Source organism: Rissa tridactyla, chromosome 1 (assembly GCF_028500815.1).
Source record: "Rissa tridactyla isolate bRisTri1 chromosome 1, bRisTri1.patW.cur.20221130, whole genome shotgun sequence".
Taxonomy (NCBI): domain Eukaryota; kingdom Metazoa; phylum Chordata; class Aves; order Charadriiformes; family Laridae; genus Rissa; species Rissa tridactyla.
The window spans coordinates 131,763,374-131,776,044 of NC_071466.1; the positions used below are offsets into that span (position 1 = coordinate 131,763,374).

The following is a 12,671-nucleotide window of genomic DNA, read 5'->3' on the forward strand; positions in this document are numbered from 1 at the left end:
GTCGGCAATCTTAAAAGCAAACTTGATAAGACTATTTCCTGATACTTATTAATCCTTAAGAAATTAGCCACACCCTGGGCACAGCCCGACAAGCACTATATTCCACAGCTTTCACATGGAAACTACTCAGTGGTTTTTCCAGTTGAGTTTGTGAAGATCTCACAGTAGTGCTGTTCAATAAAAGAAAAACTGGAATCAATTTCTTAGGACAAACCAGGTCAAAACCTGTCAGACCCCTCCCCGGTCCATCTTTCTGCTCGTACTTGTGGAAGGTGCCACTGGAGCTAGGCACTGACAGGAAGAAAAGGCCACGTACTGCCCAAGGGATGAGACTCCTGCAACATACAGACGGTATTCCCACAGAATTTCTGGGGTGCCAACATCCAGGGGGCTGCTTCAGGGACAGGCTACGGGAATACGTCGATTCCAGGGAACCTCTAAAGCTCTTGGGTTAGATATCCATCTCTAACTTGCTTAAGTGTTTGCCTCTCTGTTTTACGAGAGGTGGGTATTATTTGCGTGTGAATGCCTGTGCATCTATTCTCCTTTAGAATTGAAGACAATTGAAATTGTTTACTTTCATACTTGGGCATGCTACACTAACCTTGTAGTGTGGAAAACAGCAAACTAGAGACCAATCAAGAAGCCTTTCTGCAGAAATATTCTATGCAAGAACATAGAAAAGCGTTTGGTAGGGTGGGTTTTTTTGGTGTAATAAACTCCTGAGGAGGAACCTTCTCCATCGATACGTTTTACTAGTTCAAAGCATCTGTGCTTATTTCCAGACCAAACAACAAAGCATAATGCTCCTACCTGCATTATGTGTCTCCCGGTTTTTCTTTCTGTGAAACATAAAGGGAAAACAGCGATGTGAAACAGAAGGGAAAAAATCTTCATACAGACAAATGTTGCTTTTATTATTTCCATCACAGCTCAAAATACTAAATGAACATGAACGTAGAAGAAGTCACATTCACAAGGACTGGTTTTAGACATCATTGTTAAATACTTTCTAACAAAAATTCATTTATGTTCGTACTTCAATAAATTTCAGCATAACAAGGCATAGTGTAATACCCCATTTGATTATTGTTACATGTATTTATAGGGCAGAGATGGATTTTTATGTTTCTGTTCAGCAACAACTACCCAGTAGAAACAACTACAGTGTTCAATAAGGCCAAATATATTAAAAAAATAGAACTAATTTCTGAGCAACATCATAGTTAATTATTTGTTTGAAATGTTGCTTTTATGTTCATTGGATCAATGAAATAGGAGAAAATGTTACCACACAAATGAATTTTTCCAGACATTTTACCTTCAAACATCATACCTTCTGGTATAAACATGCTTCCTTTGTGTGAGAAACCAGAATTACCATTCCTCTGCAGTTGTTCTTCTTCACTGGCTCAAAATTCTGTCTAGGTGTAATCTGAGTGTGTGAGGGTTGTCTTTGTTTTCAGATGTGCACCTGGAATTTCTGGACCAGTGTCAACCAGGTCAGAATCATTGTGCAATGACTCCCATTGCTTTGCTGGAAGTCAATAAATCCCCAATGTGTACACAGATAAATCAGATGTACTGTATACATGCAGTAAGCCAAATACTTTCAGGTAGTAAAGCAAAGCACATGCTTTCTGGAAAAATAAATATTCCAGAAAAAAAAGATCTTTCAAAAGATTTCTTCCCAGCAGTGCACTCTCAGTCTAGATGTTTGGCTGGAGTATGCAAAAAGCAGAGCAGCATCTCCTGCTTTCCCTTTTCACTGTTACGGCAGAATCCAGATGTAACAAGGAATCTGAAGTGAGAATGGAAGATACATGTGGACGACACCTGTGATTACAATGGGGCGTGTATCCTTTATGCTTTGAGTTGATACACACTTATTTCCGATAACTCACCAAATGTAGTGTGTATCTAGAATAACTTAGACAATGATTACAAGACAGTAATGTTACTGCAAATGGTCAGAGAGGGAGACATTTGCTAAGAAATAATGCCTACAAATTAACATCTTCAAGACAAATAAATGCCAACTGAAGCCCACACATCTGTTCTACAACTATTCAAGAAGTGATGAATCTTCTGTTCATTGAAAACTTGTGCCACCAGAACATGGAACACATGTAACCTATCATTTAAAATGGTTTCTTATCTTACAGTAAACTACAGTTCTCACACTTCTATGCAAAACAGTAATTTGCCTGTCAGAATTGGTCATATATTCTAAATATGCACAAGAATATAAGGGCTGGAGAGACCTGGCTGCCCTTTGATTCTCATTACCAATACAGAATACTCCAATACCCCAAAATATGGGGTAAGAAAGACTGACAAAATCCATGAAGACTGGAAAAAATCTCTGTAGGACAAATCAATGTTCTCTCTGAGCTTTTCTCATCATAAATCACATCTTACATGGCCAGCTAGCATACGATGGGTGCTGTATTTAACTAGGGACTGAAGGATTCCCCTACCAACCAGGTATTAGATCAACATGCTACTACAAAAGAACGAAAAGCTGGAAAAGTTGTAATGAGCTCTGGAGTCCTTTGTTACAAATTTTGGTCATAGTGTTGTTGTTCAACCTCAGGATGTATTTTGAGTTCCAGCACAGATTTGAGATGTAAGATCCAGATTCTGCTGGGAGTTGAGGAAGAGATCTAAATTATTCTGCCAAAATGAGTATAGTGAGCAATAATACAGGCTGCACTCGAACCAAGGTGGCGACAGAATTTTACACACATCGGAGTAGTCAGTGTAATAATCAAAGAATCTCTGTTGCCTAGGTGGCCCAGGTAGATGTGTCTTTGACAAACAATTTGGCATAGATAGAAGAGAGAAAGGGAGTTTTGCAGCCACAGTTCCCAAATTTTTGGATCAACCCAGGTCAACCCTCAGAATTTCTTGTCAATACCCTTATCGCCAAGCTTTCAGCTAGAAATGTCATACAAGCGACATGACTGCAGACTACGGAACTACAGAATAGCGAATTTTTCCCACAGAAACTCACCGGTGTTGCTTCTTAGTAGGTGTCTCATTCTCTGTCATCTCTGGCATGGTTTCGGAGAAGAGAGCCTGAAGAAAATTGCGGAAGGAATTAACAATGCCTACACTCTTCTGAATTCTTAGCACACAACATTTGTTACATGCTTTTGCCTTTTACTGCAAGGACAGGGCCATACTACAACATATGCAGAAGTCCACCACCTTGATGTAGAGCAGCTGGTCATGTGAGCATTAGAAATGAAGCACGTTCCCTAGCGGGGTGCTTTGTGAACCCCCACTGTCTATGATGAACTGGTTTCCATTTCCTCAATTATTGTAAATATAAAAACAATTATAATCCCAACTACTTCAAGGAAGCAAAAAGGAAAATTAGAGTATATGATTGTTTTTTGAATGGGAGGAGGTACTGATGGAGTTTCTTTTATCAGCCCTTCCTAACTGAATATGCATTCAATTCCCAGTTCTAAATAAAGCATGAATGCTACGCAAAATACAAGCTACAATTAGGACATTTTATTAAATACAAATTTAGAGTGCTATTAATGTAGTAAATTACAAAACTTACTTGCTATTGAATTAATGTATAGCTTAAAATGGCCAAAAATTACACCCTATGTTCTCAGACATATAAAATTCAGTTAAAAATAAAGTTATGAAATAAAAATATATGTAACAGCCTAATAAATTGCACCTAACTTGTCCTCAGCTTGAACACACCAGTAGCCTGTATTTAGACAAACAAAAACATTATGAAAAAAGTAAACTAAAGATGAGATTAAGTCAATGATGGTCAAACAAGTATCTACCAGAGAAATGAATTTTAGACAGCAAGTCACATGAGGTATACTGTAGATGACAACAGAAAAAAGTAAAAACCTGTTTTTTCATAAGGCTGAGGTCTGTATTTAGTTTTATGCTTCTCCTCGTTCTCTCCCCAACCAACCTGGTATTGCAACTCCTCCCATGGGCCCTCAGACTCCTCGTGGCTTCACCTCTCCCTCGCTCCTCCTGGAAAGCTCATCGGCTTCTCTGAACAGGCTTCGTGTCTTTAGGGTATTTTTTTGTTTGTTTGTTTGTACTGTAAGGAAGTGGGGGTGGTTTTTAATATAACTTTCAACACCAAGCAGTTCTTAATGTAAACTGAGCCTACCATTACTGACACTGACATCAAAAACAAGAAAAAAAAATAAATCCTTACGAACGAAAAAGTCTGCCATCTATAGAGATCCCAAAGCACCGAAGCATACGCTTTGGAGAGGGGTCCGTGCACGTGCCTGTGTGTATGTGTGCGTAACATTAACAGAAATTATCTGTATTGTGCCAGAACAGGACTTGGATGCTGTTCTCCAGTCTTTATACACTAAAAGGTTAATTGAATGTAGTGGTCTCATTCAGTGAAGATTAACTGAGGAGAAACATTAAGGCTGATACTGTTTACCACTCTACGCCGTCTTTAAGTACCTTCTCTATTCCTGAGAAGACACGGGAAATGCTGGCAAACCATGACGTAAAGCAAACAGGTGATATCCTACGAATAGATCCAGCTTAAGGAACTCAAAGTGCCTGGAGTTTTCAGGAACGTAATTCAACTCCTCCACCTACACAAGTGTTCACACCGTCACAAAATTAGACGCCAAAACAAGTTACAGCTTTACACTGCTCCACTGGGCGTAACATACAGCCTGCCTGAAACAGCCACCAAAGACTTCCCCAGCCCATCAGTGGGAGCACGTCACTTTCTATTTATATTTCTCGACAGGCTTTGCTTTCTCCATTCTCGCTGGCCATGGTCTGCATAAATTATGGAAAAACTCGACAGAGTTAACAGAGTCTTTTACTGGGGGAGAAAGTAGTGGTGCAACTTCAGCAATTTCATTCACCCTCTCATAAATTATCTCGTGATACTTCAACTTAAAACCACATTTCTTCTCTTTTAAATCCATTTAGCTTAATTCATTATCAATTTTATTTTTGTTTATACATAGTAAGACTAATCCAGTTGGTACCTCAGGTCCTCCAGGTTAGTGAAAATTCACAACTCTGAAAGCCAGGAAAGCCAGTTTCCCACCCAAGGCATCTGTAACTTATCCCTCCTGTGTGTAGCTGGTGATGGTCAGCAATACTCTCCCTGGCAGGGTTTAGCAGGTGTGCAATTCTGATCATTAAAAAAAAAAAAAAAAGTAAATCTGTTTAGAGCCCAGGCATCTTTTACACTGCTGGCAACCACAGAGATGTTCACACATACATTGGAAGATTAGGGTCGGCACAGGGTGTTTCAGTGGGTATTTTTTCATTTGTGTCAAAGCAGCCCATCAGAACCTCTATCCATTAAGGCTACGAGCAAAGACAGAAGCAGCAGAGCAGCTAGCTGGTAACACTACGCTGTCATACATCCACCATTATGACAATACTGTGCGTATCAGGTAAAATACCTATTCATGGGGGCAAAAGGGTTATTTTATTTAATTTAGCACATACAGTACTGTTTCTGTGTAGTGGGGTAAGGATGCGAGCACAGAGCATGTGGACACAGTTCTGGTACAGCAAAGCTCTCAAACGTTATGCTTAGAAAAAGGGAGATGCTGGATTGCATCACGTGGCAGTCACGTAACCCATTTCTTCACTTTTGTCCACTGTCTGTAAGGACAGAGTTGATGTATCTGTTACAGGGCGTTAACAGACCACAGCAAGCATCCTGGAAATCAGCGCAAAAAGATGAAAGTGGTCTCAGTTTCAGTGAACTTAGCATTTCTGAAAGACTAACGTATTCACCAAGGAGCCATATCTTTTTAATCTTGCAAATTTATACAACTTCAGAACCAAAGGAGGAATTCTGTATTACAGTGTATTTAATATAGAAAGCATTAGTGTGAATTTAGATGGCCAGTTACCACGCAAGGCCACAGATAAAGCACCACTGTGTGAAGGTAAAGGGTATAAATTTGGTGACAAATTTGGTGGCCTTCTACGATGTTGCCACAGCATTGGTAGGTAAGGGAAGAGCAACTGACATCATCTACCTGAACTTATGCAAAGCTGACACTGTCCCACACTGCATCCTGATCTCTAAAATGGAAAAGCATGGATTTGATGGATGGACCACTCAGTGGATAAGGAACTGGCTAGATGACTGCACTCAAAGGCTTGCAGTCAACGGCTCAATGTCCACATGGAAACCAGTGACAAGTGGCGTTCCTCAGGAGTCAGTACTGGGACCATGCTGTTTAACATCTTTGTCGGTGCCATGGACAGTGAGATCGAGTGCACCCTCAGCCAAGTTTACCAACAACACCAAGCTGTGTAGCACGGTCAACACACTGGAGGAAAGGGATGCCATCCAGAGGGACGTGGACAGGCTTGAGAGGTGGGCCTATGCGAACCTCATAAAGTTCAACCAGGCCAAATGCAAGGTCCTGCACCTGGGTCATGGCAATCCCAGGCACAAAAACACGTTGGGTGGACAATGGCTTGAGAACAGCCCTGAGGAGAAGGATTTGGGGGTGCTGGTGGATGAGAAGCTCAACATGAGCTGGCAATGCGCACTTGCAGCCCAGAAAGCCAGCTGTATCCTGGGCTTCATCAAAAGAAGCATGGCCAGCAGATCAAGGGAGGTGATTCTGCCCCTCTATTGTGCTCTGGTGAGACCCCACCTGGAGCGCTGCGTCCAGCTCTGGAGTCCTCAACACAATAAGGACATGGACCTGTTGGAACAGATCCAGCAGAGGGCCACAAAGATGATCCGAGGGGTGGAGCACCTCTCCTATGAAGACAGGCTGCGAGAGTTGGGGTCGTTCAGCCTGGAGCAGAGCAGGCTTCAGGGAGACCTTACTGCAGCCTTCCAGTACCTAAAGGGGGCCTACAGGAAAGATGGGGACAAACTCTTCATCAGGGAGTGTAATGATAGGACACGGGCCTCAAACTGAAAGAGGGTAGATTTAGATGGGATATCAGGAAGAAATTCTTTACTGCGAGGGAGGTGAGGCACTGGAACAGGTTGCCCAGGGAAGTTGTGAATGCCCCATCCCTGGAAGTGTTCAAGGCCAGGCTGGATGGGGCTTTGAGCAGCCTGGTCTAGTGGGAGGTGTCCCTGCCCATGGCAGGGGGGCTGGAACTAGATGATCTTTAAGGTCCCTTCCAACCCGAACCATTCTGTGATAAAAAAGCACCCACCCACAAATGCTCTCCCCCAGAACAGACACAGCTCTTCTGACTCCACTTGCTTCTCCCTGCACAGTTTAGATCACATCCGCGTCCCCATCTTCATCCTGCCCTAAGTCAGAGCACCCACTTCTCCTTCCCAACATGAGCTCTCCATACTCCTATATTCTTCTGCCCAGGGTCCATGTCCCTTCAACTCAATTCTTATTTCTAATAGCAGCATCCCTATCTCCCAAAGTCACGGTCTACAGAGTTTTCCAATTGCCTTATTTCTTCTTCCTTAGCAGGTGCCTTGAATGATTCAGCAACACCTTGTATATAATATTTGGGAAGACAGGCAAGGCCTTAGTGGAAGTTTGTGCTGAAATGTATTAATGCAGCTTGTAACCATTTTTTGATCTTGAGAAAATGGGAAGTCCTTATTACAAGGTGTCAAAGACTCCCCGTTTGTTTCTTCTCCTGCCTTTTTAAAAAAAAAAATGTTCAAGTGATGCCATTCCCTGCATATTTCAAAGCAGTTGCCACTCAATATACACTGAGTGTATAAGCCTCACAAACTATCAAACATAAATACCTTTAAATGTGCACTTGATATACTTCAGCTCTACTGGGATCTACAGCCCATTTCACACAGAAGACAGGGCACAGGAATGCAATGAATATTATTCTAACTTTACTTTACTTTCCACTTTACTGTGGCATTACTTTAAGTCAAGTTTATAAAAGTTTACTATTCAATCAGTGTTTCCCCAAGAGTTTCAAAGCAGTTTTGTGGGTGCGATAAAAAAAAAAGCCAACACTGTACATATTATCTAATTAACCAGTTAGTTTATTTCAATTTCTAATAGTCTACCTGAAAAGAGGTGTTTAAGTTTGTTAAACAGCACTCGTATACAACTCCGGGGTTTCTATTGCTAGATTGTACAACAAGAAACATGGTGAACTGAAGTTGTTTTTCTCCTATTCTTACTCTGTAAGGACAAAAACCTTTGCATTTTATTTGATACAGCTCAAAACAAAGCCGGCAACAACAGGAAGGTGATATTCTTAAGAGCTGCTGAAAATATGGGCTCTGCAAATTAAAAAAAAAACCAAAACCTGTCTAGGTGGAGACTTCTGCATGCTGACGAATAATGTTTATACTGTCTCCATTTCTTCCTTGCAGCTGTTGTACCACCAGAGCTTTGGCAATGGGTTTCTCTTTACTTCTTCCACCTCGAGTAATACTTCTTCAGGGAGAGATTCCTTCACTGATTCTCTAAAGCAGAAGACAGGTATTTGCTTTATAAGCTCAGGGGCAAATGTATTTTAAGTTCACTCATGAAATATACTCATGTGACTCAGCTGAATGCCTTCTGCAGAGAGAATCTAGCAAATTCCAAATTATTCAGTCAGACGAAGAAGGAATTCAACATTTATATTTATTTAGTACCGAGGTTCCCTTAAGCTTTATGTAGTTTACAGCCCTTGCAGTATCAATCTGAAATATCAATTTTAATGTAAATGCAATGTCATTCCCATAAATGAAAAGATAATTTGTGTTCTGGAGATTTAAATTTAATGTAATTTAATCTCCTCTACAGTTCTGAAAAAGGAGGCTAGAAAACTCAAAACCAAATCACCTTACTTGGCAACTTATTTTATGAAATCTTTTCTTCAAAACATTTGCACTCAGCAGATCTAGCTTTTTAAGAAAAAGTTAGTCTAGATTATTTTATTTGACATTAACTTTTCACTCTTTATTTAGGAAGTGTTTCCAACCCTAAATTTAATTTTTAAAAGAAAATCTTCAAATCTGTTATCTTTGGCTGTATGAACCAATCTTCCCCAAATTAATAAAGCTACTCCATTCTTCTGTATGAGACAGAAAGAATCTTTTTAATATGCAGCTACTAACAGTCCAAATCTGCTGCAATCTCACGGTTCTTACTAGTTTTGTACACCTCATGTAAGTAGCCATGATTTACAGCTAAGATTAATTCCAAGGCATAGATAATAACTACTCAAATGCTTTTTTTTTTTTTTTTTGCAAGACAGTGTCCTCTTCATTCGAGTGACTGCTGAAGCTCTCTTTTTCAATCTTCCGTGCATGTTTTAAAATAAGGTGAGCTTCGACCAGGGACTTAATCCAAGCTTTTAATCACAAGCAAGGTGCCCTTGAGATAAAAAGACACAATTTACTGACTTTTCTTTATTCTCCCTTGAAACACTTCTATTCGAATTTTGCATTATTTAAAATGATTGCAGGAAATTAAATTCAAAGGCTTACCTTTGTGATTGTTACCTACGTATACCAATCACTTTTGCCTACAAAAGTAACCTGTTAAGACTACTGTACAGGAAATTGAAAAGGACTGTTTTTCCTGGTAAGAGTAAAAATCCCTTTGATATCTTTCAGTTTGGTTTCTGAGAAAACCAAGGTTTTCTTGTTACTGCACCGTGTCTCTTCAGCCACCCACTCACAATAACAGCCAGGCCCACTGACCGACCTAAAAGAAACCTCCCAAGTATCTTTAAATACCCAGATGTTTACAAAAACCTGAGACTGAGCAGAGGAGGAGGAGTGAAGTCAGTGCTGACACCGCAGGTAAGAGACTGGATCCCACTCGGGTCTGTGACCAGCTCCGCAGCACGTATGCGCTGGCTGACCAGCTGGCACCAGACTGGTCACAACGTGCACCATCTTTTTCCAAGGAAGATGTAGGAGGGATTAAAGGGCAGGAGAGATCTATCTCAGCTTTTCCCAGAGTACACATTCCCGATGCAAACCATCTGACAGTTTCCTAGGGCAACCAGGCCATTCCCAGAGCTTTTGGAAAAGTTAAGAGAAGAAAACCAATGCCAATAACCTAAAACCTGTTACACAATACACTTTTTTTTTTTTTTAAGGTGTCTGCAAATAACAACAGATGGGAAAATACTTCACTGCTTTTAGAATGTTTTTCTTTATCTCTTTTGTTTGTACCATCTGAACTCAAATACACTGGCATTTTTCCTCCTGCTCATATAAAGCAATAAAGCTTCAGTAAGGCTATTATAAAAGGACATGCAAGAGAACTAGAAAGAAAACTTCCTTTTTTTTTTTTTGTCCTAACAACATTGGAGGAAGAAGTGATACTCCCTCCTATCTACATTAAATTTTGTTTTCATTTATAATTTTCATAATATCAAAGACATAATTGCTTGTGACCATTTACTAAATGGCACAGCATAGTTGTAGGTCATTCTATGAAATCCTGACCTGATCTGCTTAAGAAGCTTCAAGAAAAAAAAAAAAAAGAAACTTCCCTATTAATCACCTAATGATCCACCTCTCACGTTTATTCTTCTTATTCTACTGTTGTTGCCCCTCAAGTCTTCCTACAGCCTCATTTATTTTTAAATGAGGAGGGGCAGAGAGTGAGAGAGAGATCATGTCTACTGAGTCAAGTCTCTCATTTGCTGATGATGTTCTGAAAACTATTTAAGGAGAGGTATGTCTGTACATTTTGCATCCAGATGTGAGCTGCTGCCACCCTCACACATTATGTGGACAATCTTGGTACTACAAACAGACTGAAGTGGCACAGAGTGCTAGTAAAGGAAGATGCCTATGCGAACTGTCTCCTGTGGTCTAGGTGGAAGCAGGCATTTGGGAGGTAAACAGCTGTAATTACACAATTAGTGTACAAGTGAGAACAACAAAGACCAGAGCTGTCACCCTAAAGAGTGTCCTCAGCTACTTTAGATCAAAATAAGGGGAATGTCACTCTTTTCTTTAGGAAATCAGAAAGGAATGACCAGGGAAATCCTCATGATTCCTATGTTTTTTATATATTTTGTCAAGATTCACAAGTTACCACATACTAATTTCATGAAGGAAGTGAGAAAGTATGAGGAATGTCTAAGTTACAAGACAGTACTGATCTCCCTGGTTTTCAATGCCCAGTGACCCGCAGTACACTTCAAAACAGAAAATTATTTTCAAATAGAAGACAGATATCTAATTATGCTTTGCTTGACAAAGAAGTCAAAAAGTCTGTTCTGATGGTGAAGGCTAAGTGGATACAAAGTGGGTTGCAGACAACTTCCTTCTATAACAGGCCATCACCTCTATGTGGGTTAGGTCACCTCTATTAGGTAGCAGAGATTGCCTTCACCATAGCTGAGGCTGAGTGCGCTCTCACACTGGGGCAAGTGCATCTGTCAGTGCGCCAAACCTTGCCAGCAGCACGTTACCTAAAGAACAAATAATTTATTTTTCCTGAAAAAAGCTGTAACACGTAAGTCATAATGGTCTCCGAATACTGGGACCAAGATGATTGTTTAAAACTGACGAAGTTATCCACATATGAAAGCTGTATTCGAAACACCAAAACCCAACTGGACAAATGTAGAAGCTACAGCTTCTGCAAGAGCCAGTCCAATTCTGCTTTCTGATGTGACCTGACCTCCAAATGAGGTATTTAAAGTACAGTACTTTATCATAGGGCTTGACCATCAATTTAAAATCACAACATAAAGACTTTCATAGCCAGACTACTATCCTCTGCTTCATTTTTTAGTTTTCACCTGAACTCTCTTTTGTTCTGCAACTACAAAGGACCCTCACACAGTCTGTTTATAAAACTGCACAAGGTCTTGAGGAGGTATTAAGTGATTTTCTGGTAGCTATGCCAGACACACAGGCACATGCTAAACCAACTTGCTGCTCTCTCTTGAGGACCCTAACTAACAAGCAGTGCAAAATATCCTAGAACTGAAATGTGCAGGGTATCCAGAGAGTTATGTGTCAATTTTTTTTTAAATTCATTTTTTCAGATTTAAGTCATTAAGTACAAAGGATTAGACAGTCAAGCTCTTGAATGTTTTACAGGCTTGGGGTTTGAGAAATCTGACACAAACTAAGAACTTGTCAAGGGTTTGCAGTTAGGAAGTGCTACTGTATGGGTCTTCACTACAAAGCTCCTTTACAACATGCAGAAGAGATCCATCCTGAGATTTAGTTATAAACACTGACGTTCCATAGTAAAGGATTTCCCTATGAATCTTAGTGGGGCTAAAGACAAAAATGTCCAAGGTAGAAGGTATCATAAAACAGTATTTCAGTTTTAATGTAAAATCTGATCAAACTTACTCCCCAACTCCACTGTAAAGACACATAATTTCTAAGTACGTTGACTTTACAATACTTAGTTAATGAAACTTCCCTTCAACTTTCAGAATCATGGAAACTGGCAACCATATGAAAGCACTTCCAAAGCACCTGTCCAGACAGTGTACTGACACTTCCTTCAGAAAAGGCCAGCACATTATTCCAGAAGTAGAGCTTTCACTATTACCAGCTGTAACGAGCTTTAAAAAAACAAACACACACACACCCTGCCCACAAACACAACAAAACCAAACAAAAATCCCACAACTTCGCAATGTACATTTCATGCCAGGCTCCTCACAAAAGGCTTTAGTCTTCTATATGAAGTGCGTCCATTGGTCAATTGCTTCAGTTCCAGCAATAAAGG

At 40.2% G+C, this 12,671-nt stretch overlaps 1 protein-coding gene across 13 annotated transcripts in view; it reads right to left on the bottom strand.

Annotated features, from left to right (window-relative positions):
* Positions 1-12,671, bottom strand: part of USF3 (upstream transcription factor family member 3) — a 38,687-nt gene that overhangs the window by 18,997 nt on the left and 7,019 nt on the right. For 5 of the 13 annotated variants that reach the window (XR_008469377.1, XR_008469369.1, XM_054221197.1 and 2 more), the window contains 2 exons: positions 3,017-3,081; positions 814-842 (listed from right to left, as the gene is read on the bottom strand). Coding sequence is in view for 9 of the 13 variants with exons in the window: in XM_054221197.1 (XP_054077172.1) it covers positions 814-842; positions 3,017-3,081 (94 nt within the window). In the remaining 4 variants the exon portion in view is untranslated. Of the gene's footprint in view, positions 1-813; positions 843-1,336; positions 1,538-3,016; positions 3,085-3,888; positions 4,091-5,018; positions 5,168-12,671 lie in introns of those variants that run through there. The other 8 variants (XM_054221645.1, XM_054221556.1, XM_054221796.1 and 5 more) reach the window with 5 other exon arrangements.